Source organism: Mya arenaria, chromosome 16 (assembly GCF_026914265.1).
Source record: "Mya arenaria isolate MELC-2E11 chromosome 16, ASM2691426v1".
In the NCBI taxonomy this organism is placed as follows: Eukaryota; Metazoa; Mollusca; class Bivalvia; order Myida; family Myidae; genus Mya; species Mya arenaria.
This window is the reverse complement of record NC_069137.1, coordinates 36,811,904-36,834,090: the sequence shown is the minus strand read 5'-3', so window position 1 is coordinate 36,834,090 and position 22,187 is coordinate 36,811,904. Positions and strand designations below refer to the sequence as shown.

General features: G+C 36.5%; 1 protein-coding gene across 4 annotated transcripts in view; it reads left to right on the top strand.

Moving 5' to 3' along the window:
- The window catches only part of LOC128222555 (calpain-5-like), a 38,071-nt gene extending 16,975 nt beyond the window's left edge, over positions 1-21,096 (top strand). For all 4 annotated transcript variants that reach the window (XM_052931620.1, XM_052931621.1, XM_052931622.1 and 1 more), the window contains exons 7-16: positions 199-389; positions 788-865; positions 5,233-5,314; positions 5,652-5,750; positions 6,327-6,449; positions 7,742-7,837; positions 8,290-8,390; positions 14,577-14,695; positions 16,940-17,079; positions 18,103-21,096. In XM_052931620.1, coding sequence (XP_052787580.1) covers positions 199-389; positions 788-865; positions 5,233-5,314; positions 5,652-5,750; positions 6,327-6,449; positions 7,742-7,837; positions 8,290-8,390; positions 14,577-14,695; positions 16,940-17,079; positions 18,103-18,285 — 1,212 coding nt within the window. In that variant the 3' untranslated portion in view covers positions 18,286-21,096. The remainder of the gene's footprint in view (positions 1-198; positions 390-787; positions 866-5,232; positions 5,315-5,651; positions 5,751-6,326; positions 6,450-7,741; positions 7,838-8,289; positions 8,391-14,576; positions 14,696-16,939; positions 17,080-18,102) is intronic.
- The last annotated feature ends 1,091 nt before the right edge of the window (positions 21,097-22,187 follow it).

Below are 22,187 nucleotides of genomic sequence, written 5' to 3'. Positions count from 1 at the left end.
AATTCGACCCTCGTGCACGCTGCGTAGCCGGTAACTCGGGTCGGATTTTTCTATCCGGAACGGGAACACATGACATATATTATTAATCTGGTACCCCCATGCTAGATGAGTCACGCGATGTGACGCAATACTTTTTGTGATATAGGGACCAGATAAATCTGTAGGCCTCAGTATTAAAAATACCACTATATATTTCAGTGTAGCAAAGACGATATCGGAAGTGAAACGGCACAAGGTCTGATCCTGGGCCATGGCTACAATATCACCAACGTGATACAGATCGAAGTTCCCAAGAAGCTTCAGGGTAAAATTGGTCAGAAAATCCTGTACATGCTGCGGCTTGCTAACCCCTGGAACGTCAAGGAATGGAACGGTCCGTGGAGTGATGGGTAAGTCACGTGGTTAATGCTTAGCCTTGAAGGTCACGTGTAACTGAATTTTAAGAGTTGAGTCACGTGGTTTATTATGGATTTGCCACACTACATTGCATAATATAATGCCAATTGTAAATGTTCTGTTACAATGTCTTACATGGTATGTTAAATTCAAACAAATGGTCAACGAGACGTTATCCAGAAATCCATGGACACTACCTATAATTAAATATTTTAATGCACACACTTGGTTTTAAACGCGATTAACCGTATTAAACAGTACAATTATGTTTCTGAGAAAAGAATGGAATAAGATCAATAATTACATTGTTTATTTAAGCTTGTTAATGCATATTGAATTCGCTTAGTCCAATTTTCACTGATGTTCTAAAGAAAAGATATCTACATTTTAGTGCTGATGAGTGGAACGCTCTTACTGCCCACGAGTGGAGCAAGATAGGGTTGAAATTCGAGAACGAAGGAGAGTTCTGGTAAGAATGAAGGGCTCAAATTAGGCATTTAATTCGAGAACAAAGGAGAGTTCTGGTAAGAATATAGGACTTAGGATAGGGTTGAAATTCGAGAACGAAGGGGAGTTCTGGTAAGAATGAAGGGCTTATGATAGTGTTGAAATTCGAGAACGAAGGGGAGTTCTGGTAAGAATGAAGGGCTTAAGATAGTGTTGAAATTCGAGAACGAAGGGGAGTTCTGGTAAGAATGAAGGGCTTAAGATAGTGTTGAATTTCGAGAACGAAGGGGAGCTCTGGTAAGAATGAAGGGCTTAAGATAGTGTTGAATTTCGAGAACGAAGGAGAGTTCTGGTAAGAAAGAAGGGCTTAAGATAGTGTTGAAATTCGAGAACGAAGGGGAGCTCTGGTAAGAATGAAGGGCTTAAGATAGTGTTGAAATTCGAGAACGCAGGGGAGCTCTGGTAAGAATGAAGGGCTTAAGATAGTGTTGAATTTCGAGAACGAAGGGGAGTTCTGGTAAGAATGAAGGGCTTAAGATAGTGTTGAATTTCGAGAACGAAGGGGAGTTCTGGTAAGAATGAAGGGCTTAAGAACGTGTTGAATTTCGAGAACGAAGGAGAGTTCTGGTAAGAATGAAGGTCTTACGATAGGGTTGAAATTTGAGAACGGAGAGTTATGGTTAGAATGAAGGTCTTACGATAGGGTTGAAATTTGAGAACGGAAAGTTATGGTTAGAATGAAGGTCTTACGATAGGGTTGAAATTTGAGAACGGCGAGTTATGGTTAGAATGAAGGGCTTACGATAGGGTTGAAATTTGAGAACAGAGAGTTATGGTTAGAATGAAGGGCTTACGATAGGGTTGAAATTTGAGAACAGAGAGTTATGGTTAGAATGAAGGGCTTACGATAGGGTTGAAATTTGAGAACGGAGAGTTATTGGTTAGAATGAAGGGCTTATGATAGGGTTGAAATTTGAGAACGGCGAGTTATGGTTAGAATGAAGGGCTTACGATAGGGTTGAAATTTGAGAACAGAGAGTTATGGTTAGAACGAAGGGCTTATGATAGAGTTGAAATTTGAGAACGGAGAGTTATGGTTAGAATAAAGGGCTTAAGATAGGGATGACATTCGAGAATGAAGGAGAGTTCTGGTAAGATTGAAGGGCTTACGATAGGGTTGAAATTTGAGAACGGAGAGTTATGGTTAGAACGAAGGGCTTATGATAGGGATGAAATTCGAGAACGGAGAGTTCTGGTAAGAATGCAGGGCTTATGATAGGGATGAAATTCGAGAACGGAGAGTTCTGGTAAGAATGAAGGGCTTAAGATAGGGATGAAAAATCGAGAACGGAGAGTTATGGTTAGAATGAAGGGCTTATGATAGGGATGAAATTCGAGAACGGAGAGTTCTGGTAAGAATGAAGGGCTTAAGATAGGGATGAAAAATCGAGAACGGATCGTTATGGTTAGAATGAAGGGCTTATGATAGGGATGAAATTCGAGAACGGAGAGTTCTGGTAAGAATGAAGGGCTTAAGATAGGGATGTAAAATCGAGAACGGAGAGTTATGGTTAGAACGAAGGGCTTTAGATAGGGTTGAAATTTGAGAACGGAGAGTCCTGGTTAGAATGAAGGGCTTACGATAGGGTTGAAATTTGAGAACAGAGAGTTATGGTTAGAATGAAGGGCTTAAGATAGGGTTGAAATTTGAGAACGGAGAGTTATGGTTAGAATGAAGGGCTTACGATAGGGTTGAAATTTGAGAACGGAGAGTTATGGTTAGAACGAAGGGCTTATGATAGGGTTGAAATTTGAGAACGGAGAGTTATGGTTAGAACGAAGGGCTTAAGATAGGGTTGAAATTTGAGAACGGAGAGTTATTGTTAGAACGAAGGGTTTACGATAGGGTTGAAATTCGAGAACGGAGAGTTCTGATAAGAATGAAGGGCTTATGATAGGGATGAAATTCGAGAACGGAGAGTTCTGGTAAGAATGCAGGGCTTATCATAGGGATGAAATTCGAGAACGGAGAGTTATGGTAAGAATGCAGGGCTTATCATAGGGATGAAATTCGAGAACGGAGAGTTATGGTAAGCATGCAGGGCTTATGATAGGGTTGAAATTCGAGAACGGACAGTTCTGGTAAGAATGAAGGGCTTAAGATAGGGATGAAAAATCGAGAACGGAGAGTTATGGTTAGAATAAAGGGCTTAAGATAGGGATGAAAAATCGAGAACGGAGAGTTATGGTAAGAATGCAGGGCTTATGATAGGGATGAAATTCGAGAACGGAGAGTTCTGGTAAGAATGAAGGGCTTAAGATAGGGATGAACAATCGAGAACGGAGAGTTATGGTTAGAATGAAGGGCTTAAGATAGGGATGAAAAATCGAGAACGGAGAGTTCTGGAAAGAATGAAGGGCTTAAGATAGGGATGAAAAATCGAGAACGGAGAGTTCTGGTTAGAATGAAGGGCTTATGATAGGGATGAAAAATCGAGAACGGAGAGTTTTGGTTAGAATGAAGGGCTTATGATAGGGATGAAATTCGAGAACGGAGAGTTCTGGTAAGAATGAAGGGCTTAAGATAGGGATGAAAAATCGAGAACGGAGAGTTATGGTTAGAATGCAGGGCTTATGATAGGGATGAAATTCGAGAACGGAGAGTTCTGGTAAGAACGAAGGGCTTATGATAAGGATGAAATTCGAGAACGGAGAGTTCTGGTAAGAATGAAGGGCTTATGATAGGGATGAAAAATCGAGAACGGAGAGTTCTGGTTAGAATGCAGGGCTTATGATAGGGATGAAATTCGAGAACGGAGAGTTATGGTAAGAATGAAGGGCTTAAGATAGGAATGAAATTCGAGAACGGAGAGTTATGGTTAGAATGAAGGGCTTAAGATAGGGATGAAATTCTAGAACGGAGAGTTCTGGTAAGAATGAAGGGCTTAAGATAGGGATTAAAAATCGAGAACGGAGAGTTATGGTTGGAATGAAGGGCTTATGATAGGGTTGAAATTCGAGAACGAAGGAGAGTTCTGGTAAGAATGAAGGGCTTAAGATAGGGATGAAATTCGAGAACGGAGGAGACTTATGGTAGGGATGAAGTGTTCATGGTTCAAGTGTTGATATTCGAGAATAGAGGAGATTTTAAATAAAGGGCGCAATGTAGGCTTAAATTTCGAAAACGGTTTAATTTCTGGTTAAGTTCGCAAACTAAGGTTAAAATTCGAAAACGGTTAGATTTCTGGTAAAGTACGCAAACTAAGGTTAAAATTCGAAAACGGTTAGATATCTGGTTAAGTACGCATACTAAGGTTGAAATTCGAAAACGGTTAGATTTCTGGTAAAGTACGCAAACTAAGGTTGAAATTCGAAAACGGTTAGATTTCTTGTTAAGTACGCAAACTAAGGTTAAATTTCGAAAATGGTTAGATTTCTTGTAAAGTACGCAAACTAAGGTTTAAATTCGAAAACTGTTAGATTTCTGCTTAAGTTCGGAAAATAGCGCTAAAATTCGAGAACAGTAAGATTTCTGGTTATGTACGCAAACTTAGGTTAAAAGTCGAGAAAGAAGGAAAATTCCATTAAGCATGAAAGTTTTAGACTGTGTTAAAATGCGAGAACGAATAAGAATTCTGGTAAGTACGACAAATAAGGTTGAAATACAAGAACGAAGAAAGTTCTTGTAAGTATGAGAGATTCAAGAAAAGCGAATAATTAAATGTTTCAAAACAACTTTCATGCAACTAATTTTGACAAAATAATGTGTTACAGATTATTTTTATTTGTATTATGTTTTTGCATATGTATGTTATGCCATGTTTATTCCCTTCTTCAAAGGAGGAAATAAAGAATTATCTAACTTTTACTTAGTATGAATCTCAAATTTGTCTCGGTGTCCGGTTAGCCTAGTGGTTAGCGCTTGTTTCTCACATAGGCGACCCGGGTTCGATTCCCGGCCTGGGCGCATGTGAGTTTAGGTAGTGGTCACCACGCCGAACAAGTGGGTTTTCTCCGTGTACTCCGGTTTCCCCCACAACACAAGGCCACACTCTCGCGCAAGATCGTGCCAACGATAGTGACTAAGAATTATGTAATTATATCTGTAACCACGCCCCCCAGGTCCGGGGAATAGCGGGAACTTTGACCTTCGGTCAAGCCAAGCCCGGGTAAAATCCCGGCCTGCGGGGACGAATTGCTGGTAAAATCCGAACCAAAGGCCCCCGCACCCCATGCACTATAAGTAAGGCCCATTCTTCACGCTATTTTCGGCGTGAAGACAAGACCACCGCAATTACCCGGCACTGCGGGGCCTCCCGGTATACCGCCGGACCATGGGGGCCGTGGTTACAATTGACTGGTGCATTTTTCAATCTATATTATTTGCAGGATGTGCCTTGAGGACTTTGTCAACAACTTCACCAACGTGGATATCTGCCACTTTGTGAACACATCCTTATTCAGTCTTAAGGTAAAACTCAACCTTGGTTGAAAAATGAAAGTATAAGTTTGAGACGCATATTCATGAACAAGAAACAAACTAATCGAATATATATTTTAAAGTAGATCGCGTAGTAATTTCAGTCTAGAAGTTAAACTTAATGTGTTTACCTTTGTGAATCTTAATTATTTATGCAATTATTCACTGGCAATCATTTTAAACTAAGATATACAAAAAAAGTTAAAACACTACAATTAATTAATACTTTTAAACTACTTTTACTGATGTACCGGCGTACATCCGAGGTTGTTTTCGATGAAAAATGGCCGAGGAGTTCCGAAAGGCTTTATACCTGGTTTATTTTTAGAAATCGTGGACCGAGAGCATTTTCCACGGGGATTGGCACGTGTCAGGAAGAAACGGCGGAAGTGACTGGAACTCCAATACATTCCTTAGCAACCCACAGGTACCGTGCTTAGTAACCCACAGGTACCGTGCTTAGTAACCCACAGGTACCGTGCTTTGTAGTCAAAGAGAAAACAATATATAAAGTCTTGTTTTATTGTTATTCAAAAGGTACGATATATATATTTAGTGTTTGCCCTACGTTTTTAACCAATTAGGGGCGCTATATTTTTAAAATGTTTAGTTTGTATATTTGTGAAGATTCGTTACTTATTGCTGCAGAAGACTCTTCGTGATTAAGAATTTTTTTGCTATGATTGCGCATGCGCGTATAGGCACGCCTACTGTTTGCATATGCAAAGCTCATTTTCAGTGTAAACGCTGATTTTAATGACGTCACAATATCTTCCATTGATTGACAGGTCTTTTTGACAGGCACTCTGCTTAATTTTAAAGCTGATGCATTTTGGGAGGGGCTAACACTAAGGCGGTTAGAATTAATTAAGTAATTTTATCGTGAATAAGAAACAACGGTCACTCCGCTTCCTTAGGTTACTTACTCACGAAGAAAATACTTAATAAACTCTAACCTATACATTATCCTACTCCGCAGATATAATAAATACATTTATTTCAGTACGTGTTTGATATACTGGGTATCAGGGACAAGATCATGGTTTCCCTCGAGCAGCATGATATCAGCATGTCCAGACAAGAACTGGGTATCAAACACAACGAGATCGGCTTCCAGATCATGAAGGTATGAATAGGGTTCAAACCAGTTTTTAGGCCGCAGGGCTGGTATTCAATATTGGTCTTAACTGGATCTAAGAACGGTGTAGCTAATCGGATAACTTGTTATTGATAATTGACCAATAGAGTGAATGAAGTCAATGATGTATGACCATAAGTTTTACTTAAGTGGATTAATGAATACCACCCCAGGTATACAGAATTTAGTACAGCCAATCGAAATGAGATATCGTCGGGTCTTCTTTTTTACAGAACATGTTAAAATGATTAATTCGCCGAGGTTTACAAAATATGACGTATGGTGTTATGCGGCGTAAAATAGTCCGAATTAAAAGAGCACTTTATTTAAATATTTTAATACCTATTGTTGGTACGTTATGATAGGTTTATTTATTGATAACAGTTTGGGGACACTGAATTGTTTTTTTAAGGTTTGATTTTTAAAGCTGTACTCTCAAAGATTAAACGTTTTGACAACTTTTTAATATTTTGTATTGGAACGAGCCAATTTATGCGAAAACGCGTTGAAACCACTGATATAAGACTGCTGACAAAACTTCAGATCGCAGATTTTCAAATTTAAGTTAAAAACATGATGTTTTATGCATTTCTCTTAAACCGTTAGTAATTTTTAGCCATTTAACATTAATTTTCGAACGGATTTATGAACATCTGCGATCTGATTTTTTTGTCAGCAACCTTATATAATTGAATTACAGATATTTACGCAAAAAATGCTCTTTCCAAGACCTTGTGTTGGACTGTGGCAAATTTAAACATAATGAATTTTATAAAAACAAGTTAGGAATTGATATGCTTTAATGAATTATTTAAGTATAAATAGGTTTCAGCTACCAAATTTTGTATAAATTTGTAATATAGTTTTAACAAAAAATGGAAGATTTGATAATCGTCAGCATTTAGTTCTTTTAAGACAGGAGGGTGAACATACTGGTTTAAATCGTGGCGGATCCGTAGTCAAGTGGTAACACATTTGACTGTCAATCCAAGGATCGCAGGTTCGATTCCTCGCTGCGCCACTAAACTATTACTAAACGTCTTCCAGGAGAGATGCTAAATGGTCCCATGTGACAGTGCTATACACTGTTGCACGTTAAAGAACCAGGGTAGGCCTAACCAGGGTTACATTATGTGTGCACTTTGCTCCAAAACCCTAAAACACCCACACCATACTGGTCTCAAAAAGAGGGTGGTATCGAAATAGGGCAGGGTGCTAACATTAATACTTAGTAATAAGTGTTTGATATGGTAAAAATGTAGTAAAATATTCTGATTCAGGTCGAAGAGAACCGGAAGTACCGAGTCCATATCAATGGCGACCTCATCTTCAAGTCAGAATACAAGCGGTCCAGGAGCATCTTTGGGACTGTTGAGGTGGGTATGACCGGAGGCCATTGTGGTCAATAACTTACTAAATCATTATGTAATGTTGTTGTTGAGTTTATAATGATAGTTTATAGTTTATTGTAATGTTGTGAGCATAGAAGCTCCGCTCTCTATATGCAAATCAGTAACCGCCCTGCTAAGGCACCAAGGTGGAACCCCTAGAAGTATCAGAGAGGAAGTATGATTCAGACTATTGATGTACTCACATGTAATACACTTGTAGAATTAATGTAGTAAAACTTAAAAACTAGTGTCTTTATTACATACCTACATTGAAACACAACAATTATGTAAATTGACATGGGACCGTATTCAAAATAGTTGAGAGTTAAACGATTTCCCGTCATATAACTTTAATCCAGAGTTATGAACAACTCAGACTTCATAGTATACCTTAATATAACATCATTTACTGATACCCGTGTTGTCCATGTATTCAGTTGAAGAAAGGGAGGTACGTGTTATTCCCCACTACAAAGGATCCGGGCGAGACTGGGAAGTACATGCTGCGTCTTTACACGTCATCCCCGGCGTCCAGCAAGTAAGAGCTATTCCCACCCTCTATAATTTTATATAGAAAATTAAGCAAATGTTAGAAACAGCCTTTAAGAAGCATACGATGTCGTAGAAGAAAGTTTAGTAGAGCTCAGTAACAAACTCGCTTACTTTTAGGTATGTACACTATCAGTGTGTGTGTACCACGTGATAAATTGCATCATAAATGCTCCGTCGGAAAGCAATATTTTGATTTGAAAAAATACTTTATACAAAGATAACTTCACTATTTCTTTACCATTTTAAATGAAACATAGCGCAGTCTATGCCGCTTACGGAGCCCTGCCTTCGGTCTTTTACCAGAGTTTGATTGAGAGATTATTTTTTTTAACACTTCGACAAACCTTTTCATAATACGGCCGTCTGACGGAGCACTGTCAAAACATCATTTTGGTAACAGGTTTGTCGAAGTGTTTGATGAAACTGATGACATTATCAAATTTCGGAAATAAAACAAATGCGGGGTTCTTTAAGCAGCAAAGACTGCCCTTTGTTTAATTTAAAATGGTGTTGTAAAAGAAAAGTTATCTTTGATTTAAGTATTCATTTTAAACATCTTTCCTTCCGACGTTGCATATATGACGTAATTCATCACGTGGTATACACACACTGACTATATTCTTGTTAACATTAAGTATTATACAAAATAAAATGTAAAGGAAAACCGCTTGTATCTTTTATTAAATTTTATAGTGAAAATTAAGGAATTTGACTGAAGATAAGAAATGACCTTTTTATAAATACGGGCCGAAAGTTGCAGCTGGTTGATAGCCACTTTCTCACAGATTGACCGTTTGACAACTTTTTTTAATATTTGTTTTGTCTTGGAATGAACAAAGTTTAGCGTAATTATCTTGAAACCAGTGATATAAGACTTGTGAAGAAATATATCGCGGTTTTTTATCTTTACGTTCGAATATTGATGTTTTGTGGCTAAAAGGGTTACTAACGCTTTATGAAAAATGAGTTTTTCGGCATAAAACATAAATTTTCCAAAGTAAATAAGAAAAACTGCAATCTGATTCTATGCCAGCAGTCTTATATCACTGGTTCTCAGACATCTTCGCAAACATTAGCTCATTCCAATAGAAATCCCAACGAAAGTTGTCAAAACGGTCCATCTGTGAGAGTGCAAATTTAATACATAGTCCATATGCATTTTTTGATTTTTGATTGCCACCAAACATAATGCTCTGTCGCGATATGTTTGACCATGTGGATTACCATGACATTGACTATTTTAAAGGCTTTTAGGAACCACAAGGTTAGCATATTGGATTGGTGGTGTGTGTTATAATACAACTTTCCAAAACACATCACTGTCCTGTTGTGGTTTTAACACTAAACAATGAGGCTGTGGTAATTTTAACACGATTGTCCCGTTTAGCATGTCAAGTGTGTGTTTTGTAAACTAATTTTGCTGTACGAAAGAGCGGTACGAAAGAGCGGCACGAAAGAGAGATACAAAAAGGCTGTACGAAAGAGCGGTACGAAAGAGAGATACGAAAGAGCGGTACGAAAGAGCGGTACGAAAGAGAGATACGAAAGAGAGATACGAAAGAGAGATACGAAAGAGCGGTACGAAAGAGCGGTACGAAAGAGAGATACGAAAGAGAGATACGAAAGAGCGGTACGAAAGAGCGGTACGAAAGAGAGATACAAAAAGGCTGTACGAAAGAGCGGTACGAAAGAGAGATACGAAAGAGTGGTACGAAAGAGCTGTACGAAAGAGCGGTACGAAAGAGAGATACGAAAGAGCGGTACGAAAGAGCGGTACGAAAGAGCGGCACGAAAGAGCGGTACGAAAGAGAGATACGAAAGAGCGGTACGAAAGAGCTGTACGAAAGAGAGATACGAAAGAGCGGTACGAAAGAGCGGTACGAAAGAGCGGCACGAAAGAGAGATACAAAAAGGCTGTACGAAAGAGTGGTACGAAAGAGAGAAACGAAAGAGAGATACAAAAGAGCGGATTAAAAGAAAGGTACGAAAGAGCTGTACGAAATGTTCGTATGAGCGTTACCAAAGAGCAGCACGAAAAGCGTTACGAAAAAGCGGCACGGAAGAGAGATACGAAAGAGCGGTTCGTATGAGCGTTACTAAAGAGCAGCACGAAAAGCGTTAAGAAAAAGCGGCACGGAAGAGAGATACGAAAGAGCTGTACGAAAAAGAGATAAGAAATAGCTTTACAAGCTGTACGAAAGAAAGATACGAAAGAGCTGTACGAAAAAGAGATAAGAAATAGCTTTACAAGCTGTACGAAAGAAAGATACGAAAGAGAGGTACGAAAGAGAGGTACACAATAAGGAGTACTACGAATAAGACCACATGTATGTACATTAATTTCTGTGTAATTATACAAACCATTAAGTTCATTCTTATATATTGTTAATTGTGTATCTTTTTAAAATAATTCGTCTTAAGTGTACTTGGGAAAGCAAGGTGAGATAATACCACCACAAGATTTCTAGTACTAAAGTATTTTGACTTGTTTTTAGCGTTAAACGTGTTTGCAACTGTGACGTCAGCAAAAACTTGCACTGTATATAGCAGCATTGTTATGATGTCGAGATTTATCAATTTGATTACTTAAAGGTTAATGTTCTAATGTATTTCCAAATAGCTGTCTTTCGAAAAAGCCACAGTATTTGAAAAAAAATTAAAATGTCACTTCTTCCTCACTAGTACTCATTTTCGCTGACGGCCTTAAACAGTGTGTGGTCACGTGATAAATGACGTCATGAGTGTTACGCCTGAATGCAATATTTTGCTTCGAATGAAGACTTTAAACAAAAATAAGGTTTCTTTGTCTTTATCATTTTAAGTATGCAGTCTATGCCGCTTAAAGATTTCCGCCTAAGTTTTATTACCGGAGTTTGATTTGGTAATTTGTGTCCTCAATCACTTTGACAAACCTGTTTTCAAAAATTATGTTTTGACAGTGGCTCCATCTATCGGCGGTTCTGTGAAAACGTTTGTCAACGTGTTTTTGGAAACTAATCACGTAATCAAAATCCGGTATTAGTGTTTTAAGAAACTAAACTCTCAATCAAACTCTGGTAAAAGACCGCAGGTGGGATTCTGTAAGTGGCGTAGACGCCGCTATTGTTTCATTTGAAGAAATAGTAAAGTCGTCTTTGTTTATAGCCTTCATTCGCAGCAAAATATTGCCTTCCGACAAGCATTTATGACGCAATTTATCACGTGGTATAAACACACTGTAGCACTCATCAAGAGAGGTTGCAAAGCGGTTCTTGAACATGGATCGCGGTCGTGTATAAGAACATGTTCGTAAAAATAGTGAAATGTAACCTCTCTATTTTTAGAACACAAATGTATGATATTGTTTTAAATGTTTATGATGCAGTGAGGTATATGATTTATTTTGTGACAAGGGGTATTTTCAGATATGCAATTACTATAGCTTTTAATTTGCAATTTTATACGCCTGATTATTAGAATATTTTTACAATTTTATTTAGCTTAAATTGCTTTATTTTGTGAACACAAAATCAATGTATCAAATCACTTCAAGAAAAATAGAACAAATTACAAATAAAATTACAAGTAGAAACAGAGAATAGTTATACCCCCCCCCCCCCCAAAAAAAAAAGAAAGAAAAAAAAAAGACATTTCAAGAAAAATAAAAACAAATTACAAATAATATTACCAATAGAAACTAAAAACAGTTATAGCCCCTATGTTGATTTCGTTCTTTGGTATTTTGTGTTATTTTTTACTACAAACAGCCTTAATCAAATATTATATTGACACAGTGAAAACAGGTATGTATGCAATGTATAACCCCGATTCCTCTATGACAATTACCAATTACAACAATTGCATGAAATATCATTCGTTATAAGGGGGTCCGGTTTTCGTAGAGAATGCAAACCCAACGCAGTGTTACTTCCCTTACAATGCAGTTATCAATGTCACCATGCAAATCACGTGACTATGGTTAGGTGCCACGTGATCCATAAATTCTCTTTGATTTTGAAAGTGTAAATCGCCATGCAAATCACGTGACTATGGTTAGGTGCCACGTGATCCATAAATAAAGTTGTTAATTCTCTTTGATTTTGAAAGTGTAAATCACCATGCAAATCACGTGACTATGGTTAGGTGCCACGTGATCCATAAATACAGTTGTTAATTCTCTTTGATTTTGAAAGTGTTTTCGTATTTCAACCTCCATTAAGCTTGAATAAGTAATTGTTTTAAAAAATATCCAAATAGAGAGAATAAAATACTTAAGAAAAAATAGTTTATATAGCTAAAATCCAACTAAACTCACTCATGGTGACAACGATCTATTCTGCTTGTCAGGGGAGATCACTGCGTAGGAAATTGGAGAAACGGTGATTTTTTTGACATCAGTGCCGCAGATAGCCCCGTTGTCGTCGTTGTGCATTGCTCAAAACCTTTCACGATATTTAAATGAAACTTGGTCCTCATATTGTCTGCGACAATACGCACATGCACAGTAAGATCCATTACGACTTAAAATTTAAGAGTTGCATGCCCTTTCCTCGTCTGAAAAACAGTCGAGTGTTAACGTTCGCGATGCGGCGTTCCTGTTTTGATTTTATATAGCATTACTTGATTATTGAGGTTCGACTGCAAAAATGTTGAAACCAATATCAAAAATTACCTTCACAATTTAAAAAAGTGAAATAATAGTAATAATAAGAAGTAATTTAACGGTTGATAAGGACATTTTTTGAAAAAAAGATTGTTGCATCAGCCCCCACCCCTTTTTTTGAAAATACAGCTCTATGAAAAATTTGGTAAAATAAAACAAGACCTAGCCACGCGGTTCATCAGGTTGTTGAGATTTAGAAATATTTTTTTTGATTACCCCTACATTGTGTAAACTATGCAGCATGGCTAGTTAATTATACAGTCGAACCCCTTTGGCTCGAACTCCCAGGTAACGGCGAAAATACCTCGAGCCAAACGGGAAATTCGAGCCAAGCGGGAATGCTTACATTCAGTAAAAAAAATTCGCTAATTTACAATTAGTTCGAGACAACGAGGAAATCGAGCCAAACGAATTCGAACCAACGGGGTTTGACTGTCCATTGCTTACTTTATCCATTTGTGTTTTGCATATTTTAATTTTATCTACATAGTATTATTGTATGCATGTTTCCTTATATATTGCAATGTTAAGATACCATATGGGCATGTGACTGTTACGTACAAAGTAGATTGTCTATAAAAATGCCAATCTTGAAAGATGAATTCATGCTGGCATGCTTATGTTGTATAACTGGGAAATCATAAATATTCGTGGGACATTAATGTTCGTGCATTTCGTGGGTTGGCTTATCCACGAATTCAAGATCTTAATACACGAACATACATGTAATACTTTGAATAAAAATGGTCTATTACTTTACCTCAAAGAATATTTTTGATATTATATATTAATTTACCTCACTGGTTATAAATTAAAGTCAATTATTAGTAATTGCATTCAGTATTTTTGTATGGCATTGCCGGAACATTAAAACAAGCTGATTATCTATCTCATGCGGCACCTCATGCGGATGACATGAAGAGGGATTCTGAAAAGTGCATGACTTGTAAATTTAACGTACATATAAAATCAAACAGTCGTTTCAAACGTAATCAATAGACGGTATTGGACTTGAATTCAAATCTTGTTTATGAGTATGTTAAAAATGCCCCCCCCCCCATAAGATTTACCACAACTAATGCAATTGTTTAAAAATACCAAAAAGGGTGAATAAATGTCAAAAACAATGGTCCTTATGAAGGATACCGAGTTTAATTTGAAAGAAAGTTGCAGAAAACACCGTATTCCTACCTTATGAGACTATTGTAAATCACAGAAAATCTTTTAGCATTCACCAATCATTTAATATTTTTGCGTTTTTAGCCATTAAATACACGATTACAATCGTGTTATCAGTAAGTAATATTTTCCATATATATATATATATGTTTTAGTAAGTAGTTAAAGGTTTATCACTTAAAATGTATGTTTGTTATACATGTGTATGAATTAATTTCAATAAGAAAGTCACTTTAATTTTTTAATGGAAAATACCCCGTATTGAGATAACCTTCAATGCGCATTCCTTACACTATTGCGACATCAACTTATTAATATTTATCGATTTTATCAGTTGTGCTTTTTTCCCAGGGAACTCATAGACGACGCACCGGTTGCGTCATGCTGCGGGAAACCTCCAATCCTCGTATCAACAATCACCGTAGAGGGCGCCACTGGACTGGAAATCCCCGCCACGTCCAAGGTCAAATGTAAGTTACGTTAAGGTCACATATTCCTTTAAAGCTGCACTCTCACAGATTGACCGATTTGACATTTTTCCCCCGTTTTTTTTTGTCTCAGAATCAGCTGATTTTGTCATCAGTGTTTTTAAATCGGTCATATAGGATTACAAACAATATAACAGATCTCAATTAATTGGGAAAATGCCGAAATTTTCATTTCTCTTAAACCGTCAGTAACGCTTTTAGCCATAAAACATCAATTTTCGAGCGTAAACATTAAAAACTGTGATCTGTGCCGGTATTTATAAAACAGCTTAAGTCATCTATTAACTTAAGTTGATTTCTTTGAATATTCAAAGACAAAATTAAAGAAAAGTACACGTGGTTTTAACATATAATTATGTATATCACATACAATTAATGAAAATTAACTATTTAAGGTATTATTTAGCTATAACATCATTTGACCACAGAGATACTTAACTTCGAAATATGGCTTAAGTTAGGAAATGACTTAAGATATTTTATGAATACCAACCCCGATCTTTTATCAGAATTCTTAAATCACCGGTTTTCACAAAAAAATAACATTAACACAAAAATTGGCTCATTCAAAAAACAAAACAAATAACAACATGTCTATTTGCGAGAGTGCAGCTCTAATAATATCGAAAGCCGCCTTTCTGCTATCCCTTCTTTCAAAGGAAAGACATAACTTGCTAGTAATTAAGGTGTTTGGAGCAATTTTGTAATAAATCATCTTGTTAATAATCGAAATATTTGTTAAACAAAGGGTTTTCCAGTAGCGTCCAATTTTAATGCATTGTTACCCGGACTTTGTGAATACAGTCTAACTCCGTTGGCTCGAACTTGCTTGGCTCGATTACCTCAATCGTTCGAACTGGACGTAAAGGACCGATTTCTTTCTACTAAAGAGAAGCATTCCCGCTTGGCTCGAATTTCCCGCGCCTCGAGGTATTTTCGCCGGTCGCTGGGAGTTCGAGCCAACGGGGTTCGACTGTAGATAGAGGTGGCGCACGTTCGGAGCTATACTAAGAAAGTAAACCCCTTCCAAAATAAGACGAATAATAAATGGCTGTAATGAGTTTATTTACCTTGATGTCATTACCAAGGACTTATATGGCCATTTTGGTATTATTGTGTTCAAGTTACATTCTTTTCATAGTGTTTGTCGGATAATCACATAGAACAAATATTTTTAGAGGGGGATGCGCGCCGGGGCGCCACGGATGTGTTCCGGCTGCGCGCAGTGTGGGCTACCGCCTTTGTCTGCTAGTGGAAGAAATGCCGTTGATTGCTAATTTAAATTACTCATACAGTTACACATAACATCATCCGCCTCTTTGGTGTATACTAGATATTCATGATTGTATATCAAATATCTTTCTTGAAAAACCTCCAAACTTTTTAAAAGGAGAAAAGTACACAGATTATACACAGACATGTAAAGAGAGTTCAGCTTGATCCTGTTATAAGGAACTTTCAAAGATTGTTCCAGAAGTTGGATATTCCGAATCACTTGATAGGTATTAACTCCTGCTTTGGTTTCGTATGACCTGAAAATATTTAGTGACATTTGACCTTAAATCATTGATTTTTTTCTTCAGATTTATCAACGATCTAGCATAAAATAACTATGCATAACTGCATTTTAAAAATGTCACAAAATCTCGAAAGGCCTAAACAGCTAAAAGTTCTAGATTGTTGGATGGAGTGACCCTTTGATAACTCTGAAGAAACAAATAAATAATTTTAATATAAATGTCACTAAAGCATGAGGTCATCCTTATCAACATCGTCGGCAACCACGGTTCTATCTTCCGTTACACTTTATACATGTCGTGGGACAATATGACTGACGAAATATCGTTTAAATGAATATGCATGAGACAGTAGAGACAACTTTTCTTCCAATAAATTCGCATGTTACATTCAAATAGTGTTCAATAACTTTATAGTGGCAGTAGCCTTCGTGTGGTCTTGACTACTGACTACTGCCAACTAGTATTGTACTGAGAAGGCAGACCTGGTTCAACTCCGGCAATCGCCAGACTATTTTTCAACCGGAAAGCATCTGGTACTTTGCGGAACCAATCAAACTGCCTCATTTATTATTCATAATTACGAGACTTTCCTAGCCAAATTGCGCACGGTACACAACGAAGTGTGTGTCGGGGGTATCCGACGATGTCTTATCAAATAACTGTGAAATATTCATTGAGCCTACATATTGTTGCATTCACCTTTCAGCCATTGACCCATACGTGAAAATCTACTGCGAGGGCGAAAAGGTGGTCTCTGAAAAGCTTAAACAGACAGCGTCCCCTGAATGGAACGTTAAAGCCACCTTCTATAGGAAGAAACCCGACCTGGAACCAATAACTGTTGAGGTAATGTTTGTCGTAATCAAAGCATTGAGGTTGTAGGACGACGGGGGTTTCAGGTTAGTTGTACTTAATCAAACCACTGAAGGTGCGGGAAGACAGGGGTAACATTCTAGGTTTATTCTCGATAGCGTTTGTGTGTGTGTGTAGACGCATTCTATAGCATAGGAAGAAACCTTATGTTTGTTCGTTTGTTGTACTTCATCAAAACACTGAAGGTGCGGGAATACATGGGTTACATGCTAGGTTTATTGATAGATTGTTTGTGTTTTTTGTATGGATACATTGAAATCGCGTTCTATAGGGAGAAACCTTACGTTTGTTTGTTTGTTTGTTGTACTTAATCATAGAACTGAAGATGCGGGAAGACAGCGGTAACATGCTCGGTTTGTTGATGGCGTTTAAGCGTTTTGTATGGATACGTTAAAATCGCATTCTATAGGAAGAAATCTTATGTTTGTTTGGTTGTTGTACTTAATCAAAACACTGAAGGTGCGGGAGGACAGGGGTAACATGTTCGGCAAGCCTCGTATCCGGCTTACGCGCGTGCCCTCTGGTCGGATATTTCTATCCGTACACATGATAGATACTTATATTATCTAATTAAAGTACTAAAGGTGCTAAATGATATGAGTTATATGTTATTTCATTATGCTTATCAAAGTATTTACCATAAATATTCGGTTTAACTTTATCTTGAATATAAACTACGCGGTCTTAACAGATACGTGTTCACACACCGAACTCGACGTGATAAATGGCGTCGATAAAACGCTCTATCAAAATTCATTTATGATTTTTACAGCCAAATTATTAATTTGAAAAATAAAATATATAGCGCTACCACCATATCCGTTTGAGCAATTGGCTAGAAAGTGCCACTAGAAGTTTTGTTAGCGTGTTATGTTTTGAAGAAGTGATACCAACTTACCCGTTTTAAAAGTTTACTGTTTTTGTAAGAAGAGTCAATGGAAATGATAAATTCAAGTAAATAAACGTATTGCAGTAAGTCCCGTTCTCATCTTATAGATTTGGAACGGCAATGTCCTCATTGATGACTTCATGGCAGAAGCGAGAGTGGACATCGAGGGTAACGAAGAGGGAGAGAAGAAGAAGTGTGACATATTCGGCAGAAAGAAAGAAAAGGATGTCATCATGCCTGGAAACCTCCACGTCTTAATGAAGTCAAGTCACGATTTGGCTTACTTGTAAACTGGTCTCAAAATTCTGTAAGACGAAGGACATGCCTTTTATGTAATATGTCTCAATTTAAGTATAGTTACTTGCAAACGTGTGGTTCAAACTTAACGGACTTGGAAAAGGTCCAAAATTTATGAACGAGACTTCATTTGTGTTATGTATTCATGCATGTGTGTTTTTGGCATAGGTTGATCCACAAACGTTATTGTTTATAAAATGGGTTGTATAATCAAGTAATTTTGAATTGATATTTTGAATATTCTTTTAAACTGCTCTATCACAAATTGCCAGTTATGCCATATTTTTGATATTCTTTAGAAAAAAGTTGTCCCAGAAGCGGCTGCTTTGGGCACCAATGCCTTCAATTTAGACATATTATATAGTTCACAATAGAACCAATCTCAAATGTTTGGTAAAACAGCCGAAAAGGTCATTTTTCTTGATGATGAAGTTGACCGTTACAAAAATAAAACCACATGGCAAAAAAAACCACCTTCAATTTATATTTACACACTTAATTACTTATGAAACTCCAGTTTGTTGTTGAAAACAAGGGTAAAAACCAATATCAGTACAATGTCAGCATGTTGTCGAATGTTCGGTTAACGTGTGCAAACGATGTTGAATTATAATAAAGATTTTTTTTATAAAGTATTAACTGTCCTTTACTTCGAATTTGTGTTAACTATTGTTTTCAATATTAAACATTATATATACATATTATGTTGACCATTTATATTTTGTTACACAACTCGTGTATGTGCAAGTGACTTTTTGTGTGTTTGTTATTGCATTATTTGAATTTATGTGTTAAGGGAAAGATTGTCCCTTGACAATATTAAAATGTGCTAATTTTGTTCAAGAAGAAAAACAAGCGTCCTTTTACAACATTTTCTTGTTCAAAGTGAAATGTTTTGTTTTGATCAAGGTGAAGTACCTACACGGGATTTTAAAAGTTGTTCTAATAGTTGATTTTTTCATTCCTTATTTTGCAGTGAAAACATCAAATTGATATTTTCACTGTTGTTATTTCACTGATAAAACTTCATATTTCATCAAAAAACATGAAAGAAAAAAGCGTCCTTTTTCAAACAGCTCTCCGTCTGTTGCCTTGATTTTGGATTTATTATTATCCACCTGAACTATATTTGACAGTATGTACGGTGTACGTTATGTTTTTTACAAATGTGAAACCAACCTATACATTCATTGTTGTACCATGATATTACAGGACATTATTGAAACATGACTTTTTTTCAAAAACCGCGCTCATTGTTTAAGCAACAAGTATGGCCCAAATTTCCCCAAACATCTGAAATCCCTTATTACAGGATTAAGCTATGCTCACCAGGTTTTGTATTGGTATTATTTGTAGAATAGTAACATTTTGCTCAGTTTCTAGACCTTTTAAAGGAAATTGTCTGGATGATTATGACAATGAACTGTTTTATAATTGATAACATCAAGATTTCGTATGAAATTTACCTTTAATGAAATAAGCTTTTTATGTTTATGAACATTCGAGAAATCGGAGCATGATTTAACATTTGTTGGCTTTTGAGGACATGCGTGTCTGTTTATAAGTTTGGTTATGCCTTATATTAACTGTGTGTACATCTAAACACTGTCTACGATAAATTATTGTCTACTGGGATTGACCCCGTAGTTTTCATTAAAATCATTCCAAAATGATGCTGAAATTAACATCAATCAGTCTAACGATGTGTCCACTTGTTATACATATCTGGAATGACATTTAAAGCTGATATATTTATATAAAGATATATATTATGTTCTTAAACCGACTTAAAATGTTTTACATCAATGTTGAAAGTATTTCTGTGATAAACGCCATTTTATTTTAATATATTTTTTTAATATTTTTAAAGTCATGAATGTCTGTGATATATTTGATTTACGTTTCTTTGCACTGTCGTAATTCTGTTGTCCTGGCCCCAAGTTTTTGAACAATCTTTACGGGACTCACTCATAAATTTGAAACTCATTAGAACCGAGTATTGTCAACCCAGGCCTTCCGTAAAACAGAGCAAAATAGATCGCTCACTTTCTAAGAACTAATTACTAGTAGAGCACTTGAACTTCAATAAGTCCCTTTAAGCTCATTATTTCTCGTCGAAGCTCAGCACACTTCATGTTTTGGTATAACTGATGTAATAATGTTCTTTATATGACTTTTGAGACTTTTAATGGTAATTTTATCTTAAGATAATCTAGATAATTGTTTTCGGTTTCGAAAAATCATGTGTAAGAAAATAAATTGGCTATAAATACTATACTTAAGCGAGTTAACGCATAAGACTTAAGATTTTGACAAAAATTGGGGCCTATTGTAATTTTTTATATGATATATGTTATGTTCAATTAATATGTATTATTATACCAATATTCTTTTTGACGTGCATTTAACGATTCTACTTAATGAAGTAGCTTTTGCATTTCTATGATTTTTTTCAATTGAAACAAACATAATGGGCCGAATGTTCAGAACTTTGTTAAAGTTAATAATGTGATTAACGTCATCGTTGTTAACTTTTCAACTTGAACGTGAACTATTTAATGATTTGCTGCCATATGTTAAAACTAACAAAAAAATCAACTAAAACAAGTGTCTCAAATACTGTTAGCAGATCACAAGTATATCCACTAAACTTACAGAGCTGTAACGATTTGAAAGTTAACAATGGTGGAGTTAACAACGTTGTTAACTTCAACGAGGGTTTTGAACAATCGGCCCTTTATTGTTCACACATTTGCTGTTGATTTATTTCTCTCTATAAAAGGAAATAAAGTTTAGAGAATAAACAGGGATGAATATTGTATTTATAGGTAAAATCAAAGCACTGATAGTGCTGAACGGTTTGAGCTACCGACACACCCGCCCGCCCGCACACACACTCACCACTCACAACTCAACCCACCCGCTTGGGATAAATATTGTATTTTATATTGACTAAGACGAAGGCAGGCCATTCATGTTGTACACAGACAAGTTCAAAGACAACTGGTACGACTTGATATGACCGTTTTTCAATCATAATTTCATCAATTACAAACGAATTACGTTAATAATAAAACCAAAACGTTAATATCCGTTTCATTTGCGAAGGCAAATGCTCGTCAGATATATTTCAGGTTCCATTTTCAAAACTTATCCTCACTACAGGTAAAATCAAAGCACTGATAGTTTTGAACGGCTTGAGCTGTCGACACACCCGCCCGCCCACAGTCATTCACCACTCACAACCCAACCCACCCACTTGCAAGCTTTGAGTACATCTCTAGGTATAGAATACAGCTGCAGCAATAAAATACAGCTGAAGCTATAAACTTGCAGATGAAGCTATAAGAACAGTTGAAGATATATTTATATCATACAGCTGCAGCTATAAACTAAAGCTGTAGCTTTAAACTTGCAGATGGAACTATAAGAACATATGTAGGTATATAATACTGCTGCAGCTACAAACTACAACTCCAGCTATAAACTTGCAGATGAAGCTCCAGTACACATATAGGTATGGAATACAGCTGCAGCTATAAACTATACACGTATAGCTATAAGTACATAGGTAAGTACATAATACAGATGCAGCTATAAACTAAAACCGTACAGCTATAATCACATATGTAGGTATAGAATAAAACTGCAGTTGAAACTATACACGTATAGCTATAAATTAATCTGTAGGTAAGTAGGTATAGAATAAAGTTTCAGCTATACACTAAACGCGTCTAGCTTTAAGTACATATGCGGTATAAAATAAAGCTGCAGCTAAAACTATACACGTAACGCTATAATTACATAGGTAGGTATGGAATAACGGTGCTACTATAAACTATACACGTATTACTATAAGTACATATGTGGTATAGAATAAAGCTGCAGCTATAAA